The sequence below is a fragment of the Balaenoptera musculus genome, chromosome 1, assembly GCF_009873245.2.
Source record: "Balaenoptera musculus isolate JJ_BM4_2016_0621 chromosome 1, mBalMus1.pri.v3, whole genome shotgun sequence".
Classification (NCBI taxonomy): Eukaryota; Metazoa; Chordata; class Mammalia; order Artiodactyla; family Balaenopteridae; genus Balaenoptera; species Balaenoptera musculus.
The window spans coordinates 71459241-71486670 of NC_045785.1; the positions used below are offsets into that span (position 1 = coordinate 71459241).

General features: G+C 32.2%; 1 protein-coding gene across 13 annotated transcripts in view; it reads left to right on the forward strand.

Annotated features, from left to right (window-relative positions):
- ADGRL2 (adhesion G protein-coupled receptor L2) overlaps positions 1-27430 on the forward strand; it is a 262441-nt gene that overhangs the window by 187370 nt on the left and 47641 nt on the right. For all 13 annotated transcript variants that reach the window (XM_036860238.1, XM_036860227.1, XM_036860341.1 and 10 more), the window contains one exon: positions 21394-21503. In XM_036860238.1, coding sequence (XP_036716133.1) covers positions 21394-21503 — 110 coding nt within the window. The remainder of the gene's footprint in view (positions 1-21393; positions 21504-27430) is intronic.

A 27430-nucleotide genomic window follows, 5' to 3' on the forward strand; every position in this document is an offset into this window, starting at 1 on the left:
AAGGTTGGGATGATGGACATAAGCTCAGAGTAGGGACCAGATTAATCTATTCCTATCCTATACCCCATTCAATAACTTCTCTATCCTTGAATTTTCCTTTTCTAAACCTACCAGTGTCCCAACTTATTATCTTCAAGTATAATAATTACATTTTATTTAACATTGTTAACCCAACAGCAATTCAGGTGGTGATAATTTCTTGTGTGCCTGAGGATTTGAAGAAATGTGTTATTTTATACATATGTGCATTACTTTTTTCTGTTCTATGGTTCTTTACGTTACAGTAGGTTATAGAGTGAGACTGGAAAAATGAGTGCATTGGCTTCTTCACCTCCCTTCTTGTTACGAAGCAAGGCACTTAACTCTCATAAGGACTCTTTATGGGCGGGAAAAACCATAGGCCATTGCTTCTATTTTAAGGGAGTTACTGAATAACAGATTTTTGGAACTGCCAAGGAATTTGGGACTCATCATAGTATAGCTCTCTCTTGTTTCACTTGGAGAATCAGCTGTCATTGCAGTCAAAACACTTCATCCACATTGCAGCATGTATATTCTCCTCACTTATTTTTAAAATATCTTTGAGAAGGAATGGCAACACGATATCCTTCTTTTTACTTTGTGAACCTTTAAAAAGGTTATTTATTTGCCACAGAGGCTGAAACCTCAAGTCGTCTATACCTGGAACCTCATTAATTAATATCTTAGTTGCATGAAAATTGATTCTTAAATAATATTTAATAATTATTCTTAAAAAACTCTGTTATCTAGTTTTGTATATATACTTCTGTTATTTTCAAGTATACTAATAGATATTAAGTGTGTGTAAAATATTTAAAGAAAGGAGATACTTAAATACATGCACACATCCACACAAAACCTTCATATGACAACTGATGCATGTTGGAAGATTCTCAGAATTTAACCAAGAAAATCCATTAAAATGTAGTCACAGTTCTGCCAGTGTTCTCTGACAAACTTCATGATTACAGATTTCTGTGTGGGCATACTCTCCTTGGCATACAACCTGTTCGACTTTTATAGTGATGATTCAGTCTTCATAAAGAAACTTTGTATCCAAGTCAGAGCTATATAAAAGAGGTTTTATTTAGTTAATTTTTTGTTCCCTGACCTCTTTATAGGTATCAATATACTTAAAACTCATCTTTCTAAGATATTCACATCCCTTCCTTATTAATCGCATTTTTTAGAGGGAAAAATTAGCTAAATCTGTTCCATCATCTAATTTGATGTTTTGTAATATTTGAGGGGTTGGCATATTTTATTCTTGCGTTATTATCAATACTTGCTAGTCAGGGGGTACCCTTCTCTTGCCTAGTATTTATTCAGTGTACCTATTCATTCTCATAGGGTCTAAGCCTGCCATTTCTGAGAAAGTGCAGCCTTACCTTTATGCTGTTTATCCCAAGTGCTTTTATCTATCTGTGGTGTCAGGTTTATCAACCATTTGTCCATTACGGTGACATGCATCTGGGCAAAAATAAATAACTCAGATTCTGCTAACTCATCATCTCTGCGATGTATTTAGGTGATTTCCTGTTGGGTGATGGATTTGCACTAATTCTTTCACTATTGGCTGAGTTGTTTTAAGACAGCTAACTGGAATTACAAGCACCTCTCTTTGGCCAAGGATTGGGAGGTTACTAGCTCAAACTCTTGAACCTTAGTACAGTAATAAATAACAATTAAAGCTCTAATTGGTATATCTAATTGAGCACATACTCTGCATGCCACTTACTGATAGGCGTTTAAACCAAAGCACGCATTATAGGAAGGAAAGACTATTGGCAGTAATAAACATGAACCATATTAAACATTCACATTTAGTGTGTAAGAAAGACTAATAAATTATAAAATGGCTTAGAAGACAAATCATCTTAATATCCCTTATGACCCTCCTTATCAAATGTGGAAGAAAGAAACAGTCACATCAAAGATTCTGCCTTACAGGGTCCTCTGTTTCTCCTTTTAAGATGAAAATTAGTAAAATAATTGTGCTGGATAATGAACACTGAGAATACAAGCATGACCTGCTGGTTTTTCTGGTGCTTAATATGTGGGTTTTACCTTTGTGTACTGGTGGTCAAGGAAGCCAGAACCATTTTCCCTAAGGACACTATATTTCCTAAGGATTATTCAGTGAAATTAAGAGCCTTAAATAATACCATGAAAGTTCGAATTTGATTTTATTTTTGGACAGCTACTGTCAGATGAGAGATAGGGAATATAGTTTTTAAAAGTAAAGACATATCTCATTTAAACTCTGGTGTTTTTATTATTAGAAGTGGTTTTTAGTTTTGAAACTAAAGTGGAGAGGAGAAAAAATAAAAGTGAATATGAATATCCATTTGAATTTTAATGTTATAATAATCTTTTCATAGTCTCAGTTATCACTTATGCCAGCTTTCTCATTTGAGAGGTGAGTGTTATAGATGAGATGACAGTAGTATTGCAGTAGTACATGTATTGTCATATACCTTGTAGATTTTTACTCTCTTGGAACATTCTCTACTACACACTAAACATGGGTTTCTATTTACAAAGTAAATTTAAACAAATTAATTTATTAAGTGACAGAAACCAGGTTCTAATTCAGCATTATATTACTACAATGTATTGGACAATCAAATGTTAAATAACTAGATGAAAGCACGCTAAATCTGTTTACATAAGACTATTTTCAAATACTCATTTGAGTACTTTGTTTTGTACCTAAGTATGATTTCTTTTTAGTGTGTATCTGCTTTCTGAAGTCATACTACTAGAGTCAGTATATAAATATGACTTACAAGCATCCTTTTAAAAAGAGTTATACTTGGAACAAATAAATATAGTTGTTTAATCACAGTTGTAGAGAATACAGATAAAATTTTATTTTAGAGTTTCAAATCAAGACATAGCCACTATCTTTCCTTTTGATATGGCTTTTTCTTCTGTTTTCTCCTCTTACGAAAAACTCATAGATAAATGCTACTGAACTGTAATATAAAGCATATTTTCTACCAGTATAAAAAATTAAAAACAAATTATGAATTGTAAGTTCACTTAAGAATTTGGAATTATTTATCTTATGCAGTTCATATAGGCATTTTTATTACCAGGAAATAAATTTATGTATTCATTGAAGCTTTGGAATAATTCCACTGTCTGAAAATATACTGTTTATTATTTTATACATTGTATTATGTCATAAATAATAACAAAATATAATTTTGAGTAAAGTTGAGAATTTTCCATTCTCATTATCCTTTTTATTTTACTGAGATTTCTAATTAAGTTAAAAAAATTGCCTATATGTTATTTGGTAGAGAAAATATTTTTAATTGTTGGTTTACTATAAATCCTTGTGTTATTTTCTTACTAGCAGTTTAGCTGCTTGACTTTGCCACATCAAAAACGGGATAGAAATTGTGAGTCGGTATCATTCATAATATACTCTATTGACTAATTTTATTAAATGAAGAGAGAAAAAGATTTGATATCAATTGCTTAAAAACAGCTTAAACTGTCATTTATTATGGCCCTATTAATTTTTCCATATATTATATAATGGGATTGCACACCTCTACTATATTAACAACAACAGCAATAACAGAAAACACCAGTATGGATATCTACTTTGTATATTGCCTAAGAAAAATTATTGTGGGTAATTAGATTTCTGATAGCATTTTACTAATATTTATGTCTTACAGATTTTAGAGACATTCTTTTTACTTACTATTTTCTTTAAATATCTTATAGCAATTTAGTTACAGTTTTTAGTGCTGTTTGCTATTCCACAATTAGGATGAGAGCTAACATCTCTCAGATGGTTCTAGGAAAAATCTAGTTTTGAAGAAATACAAAGAAGTGAGCAATTCTGTAATCTTAATATTTATTTCATATAAACCAATCAAGTGTATCGTGTAGCTAATATGTGTTGCAGTTCTCCCAATATTTCTTCGCATGTCATATGCAACCAATAAAGACATGGTTTTAGAATGCCCCACGGCCTTGAAGATAATGTCTGAAATGAGAGTCACTCTGTATAAGTTGCCAATCTCAAGACAGTTTTCTGTTTTTCAGACTATAGGTCTGTCATTTTTAATGAATTCAACTGTAATTTGTGAAAAAAGTACTGTTTCTAAAGGTGGATTTATCATGAAGCCAGTAATGAATCTTTAGTGTCAGAGCCTCTTGCTTGCACAGGCCTCTTCCAAGGCATTCTCAGGGTCCCTAGCAGTGGGCTCACAGGGTCATATTTTTGTAAAATTTGCTGAAGTATGATATTTAAACACAATCTTTTAAGGTTTTGATTTCCTTCTCTGACTTCTCTCTTACAATTCCCCTCATTTATGGTTGCTTAGGGGTAGCTAAGAGCATTTGGGGATTCTGTTAAGTGGAGGTTCAGTTGGTGATAAATTCAGTTTGAGTTTAGTGGGGGTATTTTTATGTGGTTTGTAGACACTCATGTACAGTTTAGTTATTGTTAGCTATTCTGGTGAAGAACTGGCCTCTAGAAGTACTCCTATTACTCATTATACTGCCTTACTGATTGTGACGTAAATGTGCAAGGCCAGATGTCATATTACAGTTTAAAAGTGTCCCATGGCACCTGACATATGTGGCCAGTGGTGGAGAAATAATGTTTGGAATAAGTGGAACCAGAAGCTAGACTGGAAAATTCTTTCAGTCATTAAAGGGTTCTTATAGATAACTAATCAAAACAGAAGTTCTCTCCTGTATATTCTTGGTGGATTTATATACAGTAGTACACAGAGAACATATCCAAAGGTAGTACTGACAATTGTAAATGCCCCATACTGTTCTCCCCTTTTAATGAGTATCATATAAAACAGAATGTATCAGAATACCTGTGTTTGTGGAGCACAGGCTGTAGCACTTCAATGCACATGAGCACCTGTGGCATTGTAGGTACATGCCTAAAGTATCCAAACCATCAATAATGAAAAATAAATTTTGATCAGCTGTTTAGGAGGAAAAGCAAAATTATAGAAAGTGACACTATGAAATTGTGAAGAGACAATCCTAAGATGTATGGTGAAAAAATTATTAAGGAAAGAATTGTAAAGGAATGGGAGGCAATTAAATTTTTTAAATGTTTTTTAGTTTTCTGGGTTTTGTTACTTGTGATACTTTTAGGCTTTCTGAAAATTTGTGTTGTTTGTTGTGGTTGCCTTTTTTTTTCTTAAGTATTCACTTTGGTACCTTATTTTCTACTTGTAATTTTTTTCTATTTTTTCCTTAAATTGGTACCCCTAAGTGTTAAAAGCTGGAGACCTTACAAAACTTGAATCCACCCCTGCTATTTTTATTTATAATGTGTTAGTTTCTTGAAATTGGCACAGTGTTCCACTAGACAGTCTTAGGTTGATGTGTACATTTTAGGATATTTCTTTGTATCTTTTTAATTTTATCTCATTTTGTCTCCTTTATCTTTAATCTCCAAAGATTTAGGGTTTCAGAGAAGAAAGGGTGAAAAATTTAAAAAATTTAACAAATCAATTTATTAATTTATTTAATTAAGTAGATAACAAAATATTTATTCATTCAGTAAAAGAGCTGAGATAGAAAAACCCATTTTCACAGTTTATGTTAAATAAATGCTTGGTTTAAAACCTTACTATTATAATATAGGCTAAACTAAGGGAGTTTTTAAACTACATGATTTTTAAACAAACTTTCAAGAAATTATACTAATGAGCTTTACTTTTATACTTTCTTCCCACTCTCCCAATTCCCCAGTTTGGGAAGTTTCCTTCACCCTCACCTCCCACTCCTATTAAAACCTTTATGTGCAGAAAAATATTATTTTTAAATTACTGTGTGATGATTTCATAGTAATCATTAATGATTAGTAAATAATGATTTCAGTAAATTTCTATAACATTTATAATCAAAAAATCTTTTAGTAAGTCAAAGCCTTTTTTTTTATTATTACTCTTAGAACTTTCTAAAACAATACAACAAGAGGAGGAAAGAGAATGAATGCTGAATTTTCTAGGACATTTTAAAATTTGGTAATTTTATTCCATACATTAAATTATCTTATGATGCAGTCCTAAGATGTTCTCATAGTTAATTCATGGAATTCTGTATATATAATTTAAAAGACTGTTTATAAGTAACTTTTGAAATCTAACTGTGAGTTATTATGTGAATGAGACTATACCTTTTAAAACAGGTATGTTGGATTGAGATATAGATAATGGTCATTACAGGTATATTATCTGATACATTGATTTAGAACCTTTATATGTGCATTGCCATTTATTTCAACCCTTGACAAGTAGACCTTTATTAAGCTGTGATGATCACTGAATATGAAATGTAACCAAGATTATTTTTTATTCAAACATAATTTAAATATTCATCAAAGAGAAGTTATGCTTGAGACTGACAGAGACTATTAACATCAAAAAATATAATTAACTGCATTGGGTATCATGAAGCAGAGTTAGCCAAATAGCCGAGAGGTCTAATTGCTCTAGAATTTGAGAAGCAATGGTTTTATTTTATGCTGTAGCTGTGAAATTAATAGTAATGTGGTTTCCTATGTGGGCCAATTAAAAGCTGCCTGTTAAGGTTCATTGCTGTATAGGAAACCCACTGAATATCCCTTAGTAAACAGTATTGACATGTCAGTATGTACAAGAAGATAAAATACAATAAAACCCGTGAAAATGAGAAGTGGTATTAAAAGACCTGTTTTTGAAAACAGTCCATTAAACTCTTTACACCATTACAGTGTTGCAGTGGATGTTGTGGTATGCCCTCCACATTCCCCCTTCAGATCAGGCCCTTTTTCCCCCAGCTGCCAAGGGAGTTGCCAGCGGATGGGCTCACAGTGCGTCCCTGCCCAGGAACTGCCATGGGCTGAAGGGATCTTAAATCCTTCTGCCCAGAGGCAGCCCTCACTGAATGCCAGAGTACAAAGGCTTGGCCTTCTCATCTTTTGCTTCATTTTGAGACATCTCTGAAGGGTTCTCCCAACCTCAGAGCTCCCTCCCTGAGGAATTTGCTGGGTCTTTCTCACTCTACCCAATCCTGCTTCACTCATGGCCACACTGATAGCTCTAAGAACATTATAAGCCTCTCAGAGCTCCTGGCTCAAATTCTGCTTCCCGTGTTACCCAACCTAAGGAAGGTACTGATATAAAAACAAGTCCTGTCAGTGGTACTGGTTACATACATTATAGGAATCTGACAATCAAAAACTAAAATGGTTTTAAAGCAAATTTTAAAAATGCCCAATTCAGGTCTAAAACATGGTATTTTACGTTGTAAGGTTTATCTTTGTCATGTGGTCCTTTTTCTTTAATCAAGGTAATAGGCTGACCTTTGTGATGCTATTCTGCTTTTTAGTTGAATACAAAAAGAAAGCATTCCTGATTGAACCCAAAAGATTTTGCCTTGCCCAGGCTGTAGAGATTTAAAAGTGGGCAGACATTCTAATGGCATTTTGACATTAATGAGGTTGCTGAAATGGAAAAGTTGAAGGGTCAAAGATAAGAGCGGTAGCAAGATCTTAACAGTGTTTCTTTTTCATAATAATGACATATCAAATATACTTAAGAAATGACTGTTATTTCTAACATAAAATATGTAATGTTACGTGTGAATGTACTACTTTAAGTATTAGACTACTTTTTGTAAATAAAAATAATGCTAAAATTAGCTATAAAATGTGCAACTTCAGATACAGTTTATTAAATTAGGATAATCTCATTTTTTTAGCTCTAATTTTTGTAAGGCATTAAAAATCTTAAAATAGCATAATAGATTTTAATGTGTGTAGTATAATTAGGTATACATTGTGTCTTTAATCTGCAGTGATAAAGATGTTTTCCTGGTCATTCATTACTTAATATGCTTACCCTGTTTATATCTGTGGCTTAAGAGTACATGTTAGTTTTCAGAAGAGCAGTGTTGTGTTGCTGCTTCGCAGCACACAGCCCTGTACTCTCAAGCCTGTACATGGTGTTAGTGGTATTTAAAGCTCTTGAGTCTAACATTTTATAGCTCACGAGGAACTGAGCTTTTCAGATAGGCTACTGATTTGAAGCTAATTCAAGCTAGGAGTTATATGGAATGGAAGCCTTCTACCTTCAACTGTTAGAAACTTTTACAAACCACGTAAATCAGAGAAGTTTTACTTTGGTTTATATCCTGGTCATGGAACTGTGCTTGACTTCTGAAAATTATATCTTTATCTTTCATTCATTGATTTATGCCTCCAAATAATTACTGAGTTGTATGGTGGGCAAGCTAATGTGTCAAACACTCTAAAGATATTTGTGAACAACTGGTAAGAATATACATTTTTAAGCGTATGGACTGGTGTTTATGAAGTTAATACATTCTAGAATAAAGCACAGTGTTATACACGTGGTTCAAAGATTCTTAAAACAGACACTCACCTCTCCAAGATATTATAATCTGGTGAAGAAGATGAAATATATATAGAAATAACTATGATACCAAATCTCTCAGATAGCACAGTAAATTTCTAAAAACTGATAGAGAAGGGAAAGCGATAAGCAGTGGCATGAGGTGGGAAAATCGTACTATTTGTTGAGGGAGTACTAAGTAACTGTGAAAGGATTTATTCAACTTCTGTCCTCACTCCTTTAAACTTTCTTTACCATGTCCCATCTCATTAACTTTCTTCTTCCTTTTGGGTATTCTGAATTCTTTTCTTGCACTTAGACCTCGGAGGAAAGGATTTTTCAAAGATTGTGTTCTTTATATTTCTCAAAATTATGGAATAGTTCTATAAGATACTATATTTTAAAAACTGTTTTTAACTCTGTAATGTCAATATAGAAGATAACACTAGGGTTTTAAGCCCCTCATACTGACTCTGAAAACAAGGAGTTCACTCTTTTTATAGCAGAGAACAGTAATACATAAGTTCATATCCATTTGTTTATTTTCTTCTACTTAGATATTGTTTGGATGTGGTATAATTAGTATATCACAATGCTTTCAAAGTTGTAGGTATTCCTGTAACTAGGATATAGCAGCAGATAATGTCATGTATCACTGTTTCTAGTGCCAGAACCACACGTGGATATAAAATTATCATTTCCTTCCTTCCTTCCATCCTTTCTTCCTTTCTGTCTATTTATATATCATTTATCTATCTGATTTTAGATAATTTCTTGCCTTTGTGACTGAGATGTAGCAGAGGACATTTCCCTTGATCTGTGCTTTTTAAAAAAGGAGCACTTTTGGTAGTACGCTGTAGACTGGATGCTTACGAGTAGGTATTCAGTTATCGAGAATGCCATCAGCAATGCCTTGTTTTCTTATCAGCTTCTTCCTGCTGTCAGCTTGGCATTTATTTCAATAGAAAAGGATTTGCATCAAATGTAATATCTTATTATATACAGCTAACATGGGGTTTTTAATTGTGCAAACACATGAGACTCCTGCAGTGATAGTCAATTTGATAAAAGGATTAGATTATGAATATTTTGTCACGATTAAAGATTAGTTCTGATTTATCAGAAGTAAGCCGGTGAAATTTGCCATATATTTATCGTCAGGTGAGACTCCATTAATTTTGAGAGTGTATGAACCACAGAATATCCACCTCTTTATAATTCTCTGATAGATTTGGTTATTTATATTCAGATCATGGGTATTAAGGATTATTTTTAGCCTTCCACACCTGCTCTACTGCTAAGAGTATCCCAAGAGTCTGTGGTTCCAGTCTTTTGCCTTTATTGTTTCTCATCTCTTGTCTTACAGAACAGTTAGGCAAACATCTGTACAAAATTTCTGCAGTTTTTATTATGGGAAACAAAAGTGATATGTATCAACAGGACATTTTGAGTTGTTCCTTCAATTTAAAAACCCTCAATAAAATATAGAAGAATGAGAATTCCAATTTAGGAAGTATTTATTGAATGAGCACTTCTTGCCCTAAATAGGACTAGGCATTCCAAGGAATTTAAAAGAAGCCTAACAACATCTAACTGGAGAGGTAAGGGTAGGGTCCTAGAAACAGCTAAAAGGCATTCATGGTATGAGACCTGTTATGATGAAGTGCCTAGCACTCTTTGGGGTGTTTGGAAAAGAATATAAACAAAAACGTAAGGAGTTTACAGCTTAATTTTAACATGGAAAATACTTGGTGAGTTAAATAACAATTTTATGCAAAATACAGAAGAGAGCCACAAAACAGAATATGATTAATTGCCTAATTAATTATATAGACAGTTACTGGAAAGGAGAGAAAGATCACTTCAGGTTCGGAAAATTGGGGAAGAATTTAATACTAATACTGTTTGGCCAGTGTAGTTTATGTGTTGGCCTTCTCTGTACCTCCTCCTTAGCAGATGCTTTCTGCAAATGTGTGTGCTTCTTAGCCTTGCATACAGGGCATCACTGCGAGTTGGAAAATAGGAGTTCCTCAGACTAGTGTCCTAGGTTCTAAAAATGTTCTACCTCAGAGACAAGATCCTTCAAATGGTTCTTTGTATAAGGAAGAAATCGTTCAAGAAGTGTATTGACAGTAATTTCCGTGGGAATTCAGTTCAGATACATCTTTTTAAATTAGAAAGAACAACATAAGGAAAACACAGATAGTGGTTTTTATGAGGCACAGAGTTAATATTAGATAATAAAAAAAGATTCATGACTTACAGAATAATTGCATAGCATTTTGTTTTCCGAATGAGAGTTTTCACTTTGTCGACCATTTACTCTATGTATTTCCCTCTCCTCCAACATTAATTTATACTATGAAGTTCATACTATTCATAGTATGAATACTATTAAGATATTGCTCACTTGACCTTTCACATCCCCTTTTCCACAAAGCATTCCTATATGCTTGTTTATAAACTATGTCACATATTTTACTACCAAAATATTTACAAGTTGCATGAGGAAAATAAATTACTGTAAAACAAAAGTAATAATAAGAAAAGTGCACTTAACTGAAAAACAAGTTTGATGAGGAAATAATAGTACTAAAAGTCATGAAAGATTTCATACTGAAAGAATTCATTTTGGGTAAAGAATAGCTGTGCTTTCTTGCCTCTTGGTTAAAAAACCCAAGCACTTATAGAACGTTGTCATTTTAATAAAAACTGGAAAAAATTCCTGAATTGAATAAGTACTTTAACAAAAAGTTGTACTTTGTCTTAACTTTTGCATAGATGGTAAATTTTTAAAAGCTACATCACCAAAAGTCTTATGATTTTATGTCTATGCTTTCATTTTGATTACATAGGAAGTTCTGTGAACATTCATTGCTGTGCTATAATCAAAGTGAGGTCTGCAAAAGAGGAAATTATATTAGCTGTCAATTAGACTAGAGATGCATTTCTTTTATAGGCAGAGATTTATAATACTGACTAAATGACATTCCATGAAACATCTTGGGAGGCAGAAAAAAATATTTATGGCATAATTTTCCTGTTTATCAAAATCACATCTAAACCAAGGGAGTTATCTTTAAGGTGAATTTAAAATAGCAACAACAAAAATCTAGTTTACTCAGTTTTGCACTGTAAAACTCCTTTTAGTTGCAGGTTCTTTTACATTATTTCAAACTCTAATCTTCTGAGCGGGTAATTAATGGACCAGAAAAGCCATTTGTGGAATAGAAGAGCCATAAGGGTGAACATATTTCTTCACAGAATGAGCTTTAAGAAGTAAATAATTACAAAAGGAAAAGATTTGGGATGACCAATCTAAATCTGAGGATAATTAGAAGGAATAGAGTATGAAAATCAAAATGCTTGGCATGTACAATTCTCATATCATAACAAGACTAATTAAATATTTAGAAACCAAAAATCCCCTCACAATTTGAAGAAAAATAACCCACGACAAAAGGGTCTGTAACTTTGCAGATAATTAGGAAGGGTTATAGGAAGGAAAAGCATCACAGATTGGCTCCAAGGCTCTGAAAGGTCATGTCTTATTATGGTGTATCTTTTATATGGTCTGGTAACAAGTTTCTTGCTAATTTAATCTAACTAGGGCATCCCATAGCGATATCCCATTTCCCTTGTTAAAAATGTGATAGTTTCTGCAAGTGCAAACTGTAGTAGGTTAACATTTTTTAAAATAATTGCTCCTAATTGATACAGGTCATAATAATTTTTTAAATTATTAAAAGCAGAGGTCTTGAAAATTTGGACTCAGAAGCAATATTTTTAAAGTATTTCAAAATTTTATAGCTTTTATCCCCACTTGAATTATCTTGTTCCTTTCATTAAGTAGTTAGACCTGATGACCCTGTGAATGAAATTTAGTCTCAGTGGCATGCTTTGTAAATAAATATTTCTTATTTTGCTAATAAAAGCAAGTGCATTTATGTTGAATGTGCATTTCTGCAAACAAGAGATTTTGTACTGGATTAATAAGGCTCTGAGTGAGTCCAGCCTAATTTGCATTAAACTGACCCCAAGGTCCAGTAAAAACTGCAAGGAATTTCAAAGGTTTCTAAAACATAGAAAGTTGTTTTTAGAAAATCAGCATTGTCGTTTCAAAATCCTAATTTTAGTAATTAATGTGGAATTTTTGAGAATTTTTTTGAGTTTCTAAGATGCCAATTTAACTATAAATATTAAAGTATGCATACTTTGTGGTTTTAATTCCTGACACAAAATGATTATGGAAGGTATCACTTTCATGTTATTCCTGTTTTCAACATACTGAAAACTAGAATGACGACAACCTTCTGGATATGAGCCTACGCAGGATTTTATTTCAAACTTTTGTTGATTTGCTGTACGTTAACTGATACTTATTTTTTTGGCTTTCTATTTGTTACATACTATACACTTTTTCAGTCAAATAGGTTTATGTTTATATATCGATAGTCGAGACAGATATTTTGTATTCTTGCTTATAGTTATTTAAATAATAAATTGACTTTTTCTATACTTTTTTTCAAATACAGTTGTAAAGACGTAATTATAGTTGCAATTTTTAAAAAATTAGGATTATATTTCAAATTTTTGAAAACACCAGTATATAGGAAACTGAATGGAATAAAATTAATATTATTTATTTTTTCCAAATTATGTATCCATGCGTCTATCAGTATTCAAGTGTATTTTCCTAGAGATTTCGGGTAGCAACTTTAGTTCAATAATTCAACTTTGTTTCAAGGATTTTAAAACACTTTAAATAATACAATATTATAATGCTTAGAGTATAATATCCTAACATGCCTAAAGAATTAAATACTATATGATGGATAGAAATCTTCTACAATACACAAATTATTAAATAAATTATGAGAACATAGTTATGTGACAAATGGGAACATTACTTTAGAACGCCTCTTTTTTACCACATTAATTACACATCATTTAGCTTCCTGATGTTATGTTTACCTAGCAATTAGTTAGGCTTACAAATCATCATTAATAAATATTTTAAAAATGCAGGCCCACTTTCCTTAGCTCTACAGAATGGAAGTTTAGATGATAAAAGGGGATTTCATTACACAGTTTTAAAAAAGGCTTGATTTAACATTCAACTCAGTTTCCCTCTGTCATCTGTGAAGATGATTGTAACCTTGTATCCTGGAGCATAACTTCTTTTTATCCCCCCAGTTTATTTGATTACTTTGTTTGAGCAAATTTACTTAGGAACTTAACTATTCATGTTTTAAGGTAACCTACTATGTGTATAAAAATTTATTGTAAATTTGGACTCAAAGAAGACAGGGGTTCTAGTGCCTAGAGTACTGCATTCATTCCTTGGTCATTTGGAATTGTTAGTGCATGAAAAAGTTATTTGGAAGCTAAAGGGTACTTTTTCCTCCACCCCTTAAATAGATGTGTCTCCTTAGTGTTGTATTATTGGCTTTCATGATACAAAACTGCTTCCAAATTGACAGAATTCTCTGAGAATCAGGTACAGCTGATTGAAACAGAATTGGATGTCTGATATTTATTTTCTAATAACTGTTTATTTACAAGCAGCAGTAGTCAGGCTAACCATTCATCATTATTTCATTCATTCAAAAACAGCTACTGAATTCCTGTTATGTGCCAGGCATATAGTCACCTCCAATAAAAATGTATAGGTTGACAGTGACCTTTTTTCTTTATTTTCCTTTTCTTTTTTGCCCTCTGTGGTAATGTTTCTAAATTTAAAAAAATTTGTGTACTTGAAGAGAATAAAATTTACTTATTGACATGATTTTTTTTTTGGTAATTGAGGCTCAAGAATGAGTATCATTTCTAGTCCATTAGTTAGAGAATGGGTTTATAACATCAACTGTAGATGTTCTATTCAGTTAGAAGATATAGTTCCCCATGTGGATGTGGTTTAAACTTCCACAGTACCCCTGTGAATGTTCTGTTTATATTTGGCACTTTGGAAAGGGATATCATTACATGTTTCCCTAGTACCTTGAAAACATTTATTTCATCTCCAAAAAGTAAGCAGTTTTAACTAAGACAGAAGGTAACTCAGGAAAGAAACAGACCTGTTATTGCTAGTATTTTATAATTGAATTTAAAAAATAACAGATGCCACTAAGAGACTGAAATTATTGACGCAGTCTACTGAACAGACATTCTCAATAAAGAATTGGACTAATTGTAGAGGATGACTCCAAATTTCAGCAAACATTAATTTTTAGTTTCTGTCATGATATACTAAGCTTTTCTGTTGAATGCTGGAGTATTTGTTCAAGTTGGTAGATTTTGCATTTTTAATCTTCCTTAGAACTGTGGTGAATAATGGCCCCTGGCAGGAGATAATGAAATTTTCTTAATTTATATTTTCAAGCAGAAGCTTCAATTGAAAATGGCATCCTATGGCCTGGAGACATAGCTCTAGTGCAAGTTTCAGGGGAGATGCAATAATAATGCAGTGCCACCGAGATGAGGAAAGATGGGACAGTGAAGAAGTAATTTAAGGAAGAAAAAAAGAGTGTACCAAAGCTTTATTATAGCATATCTAATGATCTGTTGAAGATTCCCAATGGTTTTTGGAGCATGACTGGAGAAACTAATGTTATCTTGCCAAAACAGAAGCCCCTGCTTAATCAGCAGAACAAGACTATTGATTAAAACACCTCTCACAATAGATTACACATGGAATCTCATCTCCATACTTTGCACTTGGTAAAGTGTAATAATGAGCGTAAGATAATCAAAAGAAGAGTAAAAGCAATTTGTTGGGCATTGTACAATTCAAAATTAGAGTTGGAAAGGAAACAAATTTGCATGAATACTTCAGCCTGTTTTTAAAGCTGTACATAGGAAATCATATGGGAAATATAGGGAATACTCTGGAAGAACAAAAGATGTTTTGCCCCTTTAAGATTTGCAAATCTATGTCCATCTTATATAAAGGAGTAATACTCTTATTACTGATATTTTTGTTGTTGTTGGTAATCCATATTTGTTAAGGGATTGTGCGAAGAGTTTGCCTGCATTATCTTATTTAACCTTAACGACAAACTTCTAAAGAGGGTATTATGGTTTACAGATGAGAAAGCTAAGGTTGAAAGGTTTAATATGTTGCTTATGGACTCACAGTTAAGTAAGCAGCAGGGCTGGAACTAAAACCCCAATTCTTTTTTATTCTAAAGCCTCTGCTTTTAAACACTCATCTCCCCAGTTAGCAAATAATTTTGCTTCTGAACAGAGTCAAACGATATGCTATGCTGGTGATTTTCATACAGCTTATTCTCAGCTTATAATGTGTGCATTGTTCCTTCTTTCATTTACAGTTTTAAAAGATTAAGGAAAAGCAGCATATTAATAGTTTGTTTGCATTATTAATATTTCATTAGTGATGAAGCACTGCTGTCCCCTAAATAAAAAGATAATGTTTCTTCAAATTCTGCTGTTTAATCTGTGCATGATAATTTATACGTAATTTCCATATACTAGTATGTAAATTAATGATAATATACATTTATAAAATGCATTTTTATCAATTACACATTTTTCTTGGCAATATTTATCTTAATTTCAAAAAATATTGTGGCTGTCTTAAAATTTAATGTTGAAACCTGAGAACATTGACTACATCTAGAAGATAAAATAGACTTATAATACTTTTAACTTCTTACCATCTACTGATTGTGATGGTTAAGAGATTCATTAGATATTCCTTAAAGTATCTTTCTCTTACATACTGTGCACAAACCTAGACAATGTCACTGACTTTAAATATCGTACTCAGTTTTGCTAATAAGCAAATATATTGGTATTTCCTTATGCATGGGAAGTAAATTAATAAACTATTAATCTCCAAAATTTTTTGTTTTATTTTCTTCAACTTTTGAGATGTACATTTAGCTTTATTTTTGAATAGAATTTTTTTTCCCATTTAAAGTAGAAAGACTTACAGGAATGAGTTTTTAAATAATTTTTTAAATTCAAATTTTTTTTTGCTCCATTTAAAGCAGCTCTATGGCCTATAAAGCAGGATTTAGGATTTTCTGTGTTATGGTTGATGGGTTTTATGATTAAAATGTAAGTTTTATGAATATTAACATCAGATATAATACTTTTATTCTGGTATTTCAACTTAATGTTACCAAGCATTTATTATTGGATTTATTTTAGTTACCTATGGGATTCTCAGAATGAGTGTTGTATTCTATATATATTTTAGATTAGAAAATTAGAGGAAGAAATATGTAATATGATAGAAAGTTGCAACCTAAAATAATGTATAGAAATAACATATAGGTGATTTTTTTAATAGTGCTTTTAAACCAACGATGTAAAATAATGTTTAGCCTTTTATCTACACATGCCAACTTGGAAATTTTTGGAAATGTGGTTAGAATATTAAAAATGATCATACACTTAGATCTGAGACTGAGTGCGTATGTAGTTTTACATTAACTTAGTAAGTGGTATTAAATCATACATTATATCCCAGAAATTGCTTAGAAGTAAATTTTTGCAAGGGCTGCCTTTATGCCCCGTGAGTTCTTTCTAAAAACAATTGTATAGTATAATGTTTTTCTATAGTTGAGCCACTTTATTAAAATGTATTTGAATAAATAAGTCAAAGGTTGACTATAGAAAAGTTTGCAATGATTATAGTGGATCTTGTTTTGGTTTGTTATTTTTAATGATACCTTCCTTCTAGGGAACAGAGTATATTTTTACAGATTGCCAAAATTTTATTTCCAGATTTGTTTAGTGTTAGATATTTTCATTAGCTAGGAAAAGATTATACTTTCCTTCTGTTGTTGAAAATGGGCTTACATGTGATGTATACATGTACTTAGAAATTGTACTTATTTAGACCCCTCAGGTTAGGAATTTATAAATAACTAGCCTGCTGGCTCAACATTAGAGCAACTAAAACCCTTGATTCTTATGATTAAAATTAGCAAGAGAAGATATGTTAACATTGTAAGCTGTATTATGTACTTGCTGCATAAATCATAGTCATCACTAAATGCTTTTCTATTTCACTTGTATTCTATTAAGCTTTATAGAGTAAAAGCATGTGTTCTCATATATAATTTATTCTTTACTAAAGTACCTAAACCTGTCTCTAACCCAGTGGTCCTCATAAATCAGAATCATCAGCAGCGCTAGTTAAAACACTGATTGCTGGGTACTAGCCTCCAGAGTTTCTGAGGCTGTTGGTCTTGGGTGGGACCTGAGAATGAATTTCTAACAAGTTCCTAGTTGATGCTGGGGCTGCTGGCCCGAGGACCACATTTTGAGAACCAGTGCTTTAACTATCCTCACTCATCTGTGCAGCCTTACAAACACCAAATAAAATAAAATCAATTATTTAGAAGTTGAAATGTGTCTTTATAATGAACAGTAATTGCATTTCCTTCAAGTCATAATTAAAGGTCCACCTATTTAAAAAACCCTATTTATCCTCTTCTGCCTTGTTCTCATTTATACTGAATTTTTATGTTTCACATTTAGGAAAAGTATAAATTTTTAACATCATGAATCCACATGGTATTACTAAAATATACTGATACTTTAATTGTTAATGTAACCATACCTTAACTGATAAATCTTTTTTTCTGGAGGAAGAGAGAGAAACTCATGAGGGGAACTGAGCTTAGGGCTTAGAATGCAAACAACTGAATGCCTTTCCTTTCTTGGCTTAGTTGTGACTTTTTATTTTCATTAGAGTGAAAACTTGAAGCTGAGAGGTTGGTGGGAATTTACTTTGCTTCTGTGGCTAATTGCTTTCTCTTTCCCTATCATCTTGAATGATAGCAGTTTACAGTTTTACAGCCTTACCAGCAGTGTATTGGTTAAGGAAGTTTCAGATTTTTCTTAGTACTAACAGCTCACATTGTGTATTTCCTTTTCCCTAGTTTCCTCACACTTTCTGTATTTGGAAACTTAAGGCTACTTGCATAAAGGAATTTACATAGTCTGTATTTTTAATAATTTCCATCATTTGGTCCTCTAAAATTTTAGGTTTTCTTATCCATGAATCAAGATACTAGTATGCAAATCTGATATTCTCATACCTTTGTGTTCCTCTTCTTGCTGACCCTTTACTGTTTTAGCACCCAAATTCCTTTTTTCCTCAAGATTAATTTCTTGCACTTATGATATATAAAATGAACCTTTTTGATATCTTGAGAGGCCATGAATTCTAGAAATCTTTATAATTGTATTTGCAGGAACTCCATTAAGTTTCTTTACCTTCAATTTTACTTAAGCACACAGACCTAAAATTAATACTTTTTGCTGTCTTAGAGTGAATGCATTGTACAATGTGATTATTAAAAGAAATTTAAAAAATTACGTGGTTGATATAAATTATTATAATTGCTTTTGACATTAATTTGAACTTGTAATTGTGGTCAGGTGACTAATGCAGAGTTGTTCAGAAAAATAGTAAATATGAGCAGTTATTTTTCATTTTATGGTGTTTGTCTTCTTTCAAACAAAATATAATGAAAACAGGACTACTTATCCCTTGTATACTTCCTGCCAACATACGGTGACATTGACTAAAAGATATTTCAAATCCCATTTTAAAGTCGTATTTATTTATCTGCTCTTACAGTGGGAAGAAACCTGGAAAATCGTCAGTATGTTCTTTAGTTTTGAAAAAATGATATAAATTTCCAAATCTTTTGAGCAACTTCCTTCTTCACCTTGGTCCAAAGTCCTTCGTGCTCTTGGTCTATTTCAACCTTGAGTACACTCCCCTTTCTCTCTCACCTGTTCCTGGTTTAGTGGGGAGGGAGGCTCCAATGGGAAGGGAAGGGTGATGAAGTATATGAAAAGTTTACTCACAAGTGGAATTGTTTTTTTTGTTTGTTTGTTTTGTTTTTTTCCACAGCTGGAATTGTTGTTTTATGGGATTTCTACCATGAATATATTTTGAATAAATATTAAAACCATTTACAACATGGCAGAGCTTCATTGGTGGCTATAAAATATATATAGAAGGAGTGTATGAAAGGGATATCTAACTCATAGGAGTTTAGATTTCTTTGTTTCTGAGAAGTGTGAGGGTGAGATAAAGGGACGATCTTTGTAGGCATGAATAAGTACAAGCAAGGAAATTAAAGTTTTTAATTTTTGATGGGGACCAGGTTAGTAGCTGAGAATTCCTGAGATCAAGAAACTTTAAAAAGAAGCAATGAACTCTTGTTACTGTAAAATTTAAGAAGAAAATGAAACATTAGTTCAAACAATAGACGTTGGTCTGCTGAGAAATCTTAAATCCATTTGCTGTTTAAAATTTTAGGATATAAAATTTGTTCCACTATTCATGTTAAAATAATTCATTTACACTAAATGGAGAACCATTGGCAAATTTTTATAAATGATTGAACCCATTTAAGAGAAATACGGAATAAGGGGGGTAAAACATGATGTTGCATAAGAATGTGACACTGCATTGTTTACATTATTCGTGCTTTTGAAAATTATTTTATATGGTATGTTTAAAAAAATATGGCATTAAGGTATTACAGATTACGATAAAAGTTATCATTAGTTTCATATTTGTACAAACAATTTTAGTTATAATTTATTTAATATTTAAAATGTCCATTTGAAGTTCATTTATTATACCTTGACCTATAAAATTTACCTGTTTGATCCTATAAAAGTTTTCAGGTCTTGCTGCTCTACAGGGAAGAATCAACCTGGTTTGAGTTGAAGTGGCTCTAAGGTGCATGACTTTACATACCTACCCCTCTCTAACACAGTTCTCCTTCCACCCTCCGTGAATTAGTTGTGCTAAAAACTGGGCTACTTTTTCATTCTTTATTTGCCATGCTATAGTCTAGTTATTTAATATACTATAGAATGCCTGGTATTCAAATTATCAAGTAAATTTTGTTAAAATGCTCTTGCTCTGCTTGCTTTGTCTTCCTAATTTATATACCAGCAGAAAATACAATAATAACCCTGAAAATATTACATCCCATTGGGTTGTAATCAAGTTAAATATAAAGGAAATGGTTCTTGCCTTTATATAGCTTATAACAGGATCATTTGGACAAATTCATAGAACTCAAATAAATATCATCTTACCTGGAATTCTAACTTAATTCTAGTAATCTCAATGACAATGAATTAATGACAACACAAAAATAAGAAAATACTTCCTATAGGAATAAATAGGACATTCTAGGCATCATGTTAGTGACATTCTTTTTAATGTTGTATTTCAGGGAGTACTAATTTAGAAAAACCGAATTCATAGTCATATCATGTTGATAGTATAAGCATATTGCTCTATGAAAATAGTAAGTGTAACACAATGCTTAGACACTCAGTATTATGTACCACGCACTATGCTAAATGCTTTAAATTCATTCTGTCATTTATGCAGGCCATAGCATGGAAGGTGTGATCTATTAGCTTGGTATCTGGTATTCAAGAGTGTATAAGTACCTGTAATAGAACGCTTAACACAAAACGGGATTTAGAGGATAAGCTTAAAACCTGGCTCTTCCTTTGTTTCAGTATGTTGTCAAAATTTACTTTCAAGCTATTCAGTTTATGACTCTGTTTTGTTCAGTTCCATTCTTGTTCAGTACCATTTTAAAGTCAATTTTAATTCTTAAATATTATGGTGAGTATCCAGGTAAGTTTCTTTTTTTTCAGTACATGTTGAACATGTCAAAAATTCCAATTAAAATGTATACTAAAAGAATAGAGAACTGTTAGTGATTTTCTTTTTATTTCCAGTTAAAATTCAGTGTGACCCATGATACAGAAATATCACAACATAAAGAAAATAGGACTTTTGTAACTCTTTACAGCAACCTAACATCAGCTGAATTTTTAAATTTATGGTACTAGTTGCTTGAAGAAAATATGGATCAGTTCTCTATTATATTTCTTTAGTAAAAATAAACAAATACATTATTGTTACACAAGTTTGATTTGTTTTGTTTTCCAGGTGCAACAATCGAACACAGTGTATAGTAGTTACTGGGTCAGATGTATTTCCTGATCCATGTCCTGGCACATACAAATATCTTGAGGTCCAATATGAATGTGTCCCTTACAGTAAGTATGAAGCTTGTATTTTTCACTTTCCACAGCATTCCTCGCTGATGCTGAAAGAGGACACATGTGAAAGAAGCATATGTTTATGGCCTACAAAACTATTATGCATGCAGAGCACTAACAGACTCGGGCCTCCAATTAGTTTCATGAAATGTGGACGGAAGCCACAGTGTGATGCTGGCCAAGTGTCTGTCTGTGTTCTTAAGTGTTTGGCTTTTACGGCTAGTGTTTTTCCAGAAAACAAACTGGAATTAGCTATTCAGTAGGGCAGATAGAAATCTGTACTTTTGCCCAAGACCAGTTGCTGACAAATTGGTTTGGCTCACAGTTTTCTAAAGAAGGAATTGACTTCGGTTTTAATCGTGAGCTACTTGAATGGCTACCTGCTGTTGTGGTAACTTTAATGCCTGGTGAAAGCTACCATTGCAGGAACTGAGGCAAGTGCTTTCCTTTTTGTCCCTTGTCCTTAAGAGAGTACTCCTTTACCAGATTCAGTGACTAAATCTTAACACTAAATAAAACAAACGTAACAAAGCCTTGCACATATTTTTAATTTTGCAACATCCATTTTTAGTATTATCCTTTAGAGGAATATTTAAAATTCAGTTGGGAACTTCATAAGTAGGCTTCCGCTAATACTGTAATTCTATGTAGCTTTCCTCCTAATCTCAGAATTCATACTTATGAATTGGATTCTGTATTTTCAACAGGAAAAAAAACATTTTAGGCAATTAAAAAGATTAAGTATATTACTTAATTTTCATCAGGTAATTTGTTTGGTTTTGTTCTTGACTTCTTTACTTCTTAAATTGGATAAACGTGTCATGCTACCTTAATTCATAGGAATTTGAATTAAAAATTCTTTAGCAGCAATTTTATGATTTGCTTTAGAGGACTTCCCTCCTTAAAAAAAGATGGACTCAAACTAATAATGAAATTGCTTTTTCCAGAAGCTCAAAAACCAGATCACTAGTTCTGCTAGATTCATATGTTCAAACTATCAATATTTCTGAAACCAAAGGGCTGATTTTACATAGATATACTATGCCCAGTATGGTTGTAATACATACTTACACATCCTGTGAAGGCACTGTGTCTCTCTTCTCTGCCCGCAGTTTTGATAAATTGGCTTTTTGTGGGGTATCAGTTAAAGGCCAAACACAGATTATCTTTTCATCCCTGCTCTGTGTTGTGTTACTGTGAAATGGAGGCTTTTTATGTTTTCAGTATTTTCTATACCATTTGTAGGATTGGAAGCCTACTGAGTGCACTGATCTTTATATCATTTCTCCTGTGTGTAGTGTTGGTGGCTTACATAATCATTCTCCTGTGCCACTGGAGGAACATTGTATTCTTTTAAGCTAACCAAAGTTTTGTTCCATAAAGTCACTTTCAGTTGAATTTAGTATGGTTTCTGTCCTCAAATTAGAAAAGGAATACAGCATCCATTCCCAAACAGTGGAATCAGTCAGAGCTGCCAAGAATTATGTCTTTCTGGAGCCAGTTCCTGTAATCTAGTCTATAGATCAAGAACAGTGTTAAGAAAATATTATTTTCAGACTTTTAAGTTATTTCTTGTGCTGTTCAAGAAAGGAAAATGTGGATATCTTCTGGAACATCTAACTTTCAAAATTTACTTTTTCAGTTCTCCAGAAGTAATGTACATTGTGTAATAAACTTGCAAATAGCTATACTCAGAGAAGTATTTGTTCTTTTTAGTTTTTGTCCTTAAAAAAAAACCCGGTAATTAATTTGCTGTTACCTTTCTAGATGTTTGCACGAGACAGAAATAAGTCTATGGCTTTTTTAAACTACTCCTTGCTAAAGAGTAGAAGTAATTATAATTCCTATATACTGTACAGTAGTGACACACTATAAATTGCATGATTTTCACTAATATTAAAATTAATGGAAAGGATCTTTTTAGATTGTTCTGATCTTATTTAGGACTGTGTATCTTCTCAATCTCTTTTCCCCATTATCCTCTCCTTTTGTTTCTTTATGCTTCTGTCCTTTATAACCATCTCTTATACTTGTTTTTATTTTAAGAGTCTAGCTTTCACTTTTCCCTTGTTTTAATAGTATTTTGGTACTTTGTAATGTTTGCATACTCCTTTTACACTTAGTTGATAAAAACTGTCACTGTCAGATAACATTTATTATGTGTCTGTTACCACCTGGCTTTATGCCAGTTTCTATCCAGAGCAAATTCTTCAGGAGCATATCCATCCCAAACTGTTTCCACTTATTTAAAAAAAAATTTAGAAATTTTCCATGATCTCTGAAAATTTTATAATAAATTTACTCAACAGAGTCCATTATAAATGCTGTTGTTTTTTAACTTTGTATGTTTATAGACAGGCACATATATTATATTTGATTAGTAATTGAATGAATGTGAGTTTAAAAGAAGTCATAAGGATCTTGTAGGATAAAGGAGAGTAATCAGATCAGAATTTCCATATCCTACAGGTGTGATTTGGTTTGATTTTTGTACCCTCTTATCTCAAATTATCATTAAGTTATTAAAGTTATACCATAAATTCAGCTATGTTTTATTTTATGAGAAAAAAACACTTTTACTATTGATTGAATCATTGTTAATGAATAAACATAAGATTATTCAAAATGAAATAGTGTGTCACTTCAGATACAGAGTATGTAGGCTTTAGTTTGTTTGGGTCGATCTCTTGTCTTGCATAACCGTGTCCTTCACTGATGTTAGTGGGTCACATATTTATGTTTGTTCTATAGCATAGTAAATGTATTGTTATGAATTAATTCATACAGTCTCTTAAGACAAGTTGCAATATATATTTGTGATGAAGAATGCTAATTTCATTAATTTGATTGTATTTTTATATTTTTCTCGGTTGAGAGAATTTTGGCTGATTTGACAGATATATATCCTTTGGGTTGTCATAAAAATCATAATGTAAGGTCTTTTGTTTTGAATATCCATATTTTATGCACTTCATCAATCATCAAAAGTTTTATTTAATTTTTTTTTTACTTTTACATTTGAATGTTACTTCTCAGTTTTCATTAGAATTATAAATTATATACAATATATATCCATTTTATTTTCTTTAATATAAATATAATAGTTAAATCGTAAATGAAGTCATCCCTATTTAATATTTTGCTCAGTAACTTCACTGTCATTTTAATGTATCAAATAATAAAACCCAGCCATTTTCAATTAATAGAGAACAAAATATATTTTCTACATTCTTTATTGAACTTGTTTTAAGTTCTGTTTTAAATGCGTAACATATTTTAAAATGTATTATTCCCATCTTTGCATTTAATTGATGTATTTCAGTAAAATCATCCTTTCCTAAAAATGAAGAATATAGCTGTGTATAAGGATAGTCTGAGCAGACTCAACACTAATGATTTATTTTATCCTCATTTTCCCACCATGCCCTTCCTTTATTGATTCTAAGCAGGTATAATATTGCTCTTCACTGAGCAGTAATTTTAGGACCAGTGGTTTATAAAAAAGAATTGTTCCACGTCAGTAACACTGAATTTCCTTTTTACTGGATGTAGTCAGGTTTACGCATTAATAGAGCAAGTATGTTTCCTGAAAGTGGTTAAATAGACCAAGTTGGACAGGGGAGGTGGTGTCTTAATGTGGAAGGTTTCCTATGGCAAAAATATTTGTGTGATATGTTTCTCCCTAAGGTATTTCAGGAGGTCAGTATTTAATCTTGATGAATTATCATAATTTTAAAAAATTAATCAAGCTAAGGCATCTTAATGAAATGTGCAACTACAGTATCTTTGAGTAGTCAGTTTGGAGATACAGTATTAGCACACCCTAATGCATTTTAATAAGGGAAGAGGGAGAATCACAGACATTAGTCTGGTCACTTTATGAAATTCAGGCAACATACTTCAAAACCTACAAACAAAATCTAAAATAGTATTTTATGGTTTGTAATTATTAGAATACGATTTACCAGCGAGAATCTTACATAGCATACTTCCTAACTGCATAATCCATTTCTTTAAACTTCTTGGAGGGAGGATTTTTTTCTCCTATAACTCTACTAATCAGGTTTGTTTTATGAAAGCATTTACCTTTTATGGGGTCTGTGGAATCAAGGTATTTGCTTTGAATGCTTGGTATGATTGTTGTTGCATGCTAGCTTGCTTTTGTGTAAATTGATGATGGTAGACAATGTCATAATAAGCTAACCATAATTCTTTCTTCCTTTTTCTCCTTGCCTACTGTGCTTGCTTTTTCCTTGTATGTATTTTGCTTACTTTTTTTTAATAGACTTTATATTACAAGTTTGAGATATGTGATGTAGAGAATTTAATAAGGATTTTATAATATAAAGTATATATAAATGTAAATAAGTAAATTTCCTAATTATTAGTGGGGAAGAAAGGTACTACCTTAGCCTACACTTCAGAATAACTATTGGGGTAAAGGGGGAGGCTTGTATATTCCTGAAAAGGAGGCAGATTCTTTATAGTTAAGATAGATTTTTCTAGAAACAGAAAATTTAATAGAAAAAAATTGAAACGTACTGAGATGCATAATTATATATTTCTTCTTACATAAGTGTCTTTGAAAAATGTAACAGTATCAGTATTCATTAGCTTTGACCTGAGCTTCAAAATTGAGTTGCCATGTTTATAAATATATTTCCCTTTTGTTATGCTTACCTAATTTTAGTCAGCTTAATAATGAGTTCGCATGATAAGATAAATGGGGATGATACACCTATGCATGCATCTGTGTCTATAGCCTACCTATTTAAAGTAAAACTTGATAAGAATGCTGAGTGACTTGGGAAAGGCAAGAGTTATGTACACCATGCATTAGTGAAGAGTTTCATTATTTATTCAGGTACACTAAGTGAAGCAACATGCCAACATATTTGTATTGCCTCCTTAATCTACTAAAATGATTGATCCATGTTCTTTTATGTAACTTTAGTATCTTTTCTCCTGCTAGGTTTTCCTGTTGTGTTTCTCTTTATCCAAAGTAGTGCAGCTCTTATTCTTCCTATATTTAGCATCTATTACGAATTCAATCTTAGACTGTCAATTTATTTTAATCTTTTTTCTTTTTTCCTTGCACTTTTTTTTTTTCTTCCGATGCTTAAAATAGAAGTGGAGCAAAAAGGTAAATAATGTATACAGTTTGAACCCCAGCTCCCTGTTATGTGCCTTATGGATGTTACCTTCTCCCTTCCCTTCCCCTACAACACTCCTGACATTAATATATAATCAGCAGGATCTCATAAATGCACCTCATAAAGAAGTCGACTGTTTACAGTGAAATTATATGACCGCTAAATCTGGTGACAGGGTAAAATTTCTGAAGTCGGCGAGGGGGAGCTGTCCTTTCTCTGTTTCTTTTCACTCTTTATCTCTTTTTCTGATACCCTTGGATATTTTATTATTAAAGTGTCATCTTGCCTGGCTTCCAGAACCCTCTCCATAGCATGCCATGGTTACAGGGTCTCCTGGTCGTTTCATCAGTCCTTTCCTCGTATTTACTTTTCTCTGCTTCTAATTGCATTTTCCGAATATTTATGTTCCTTCAATTGAAGCACTTTTGTTTTCAGTCTGAGTTCCATAGGCGTTCTAAATAAGCCTTCACATTGGGTTTGTTTTATTTGCTTAATTTTGGTGTTCTGCTTTCGGGGGCTTATAAGTGGGCTAAGGAAGGGAGGGTACAAAGTTTGGTCTAAAAGTACTTTGATCACCCTTATGTACAAAGCTCAGAGTTTTAAAGCATAAATTACCGAATTATAAGATAAAAACACATAGCAAAAATGTACATTGTTAGCTCAATCATGAATGATCTTAAACTTAGGTTTGTATTTGTGAAAATAAACCCCAGCCGCTTTGTATGCTGGTACATCAATTATGGTAACTTGAGGAAAGAAAGGTAGTACTCG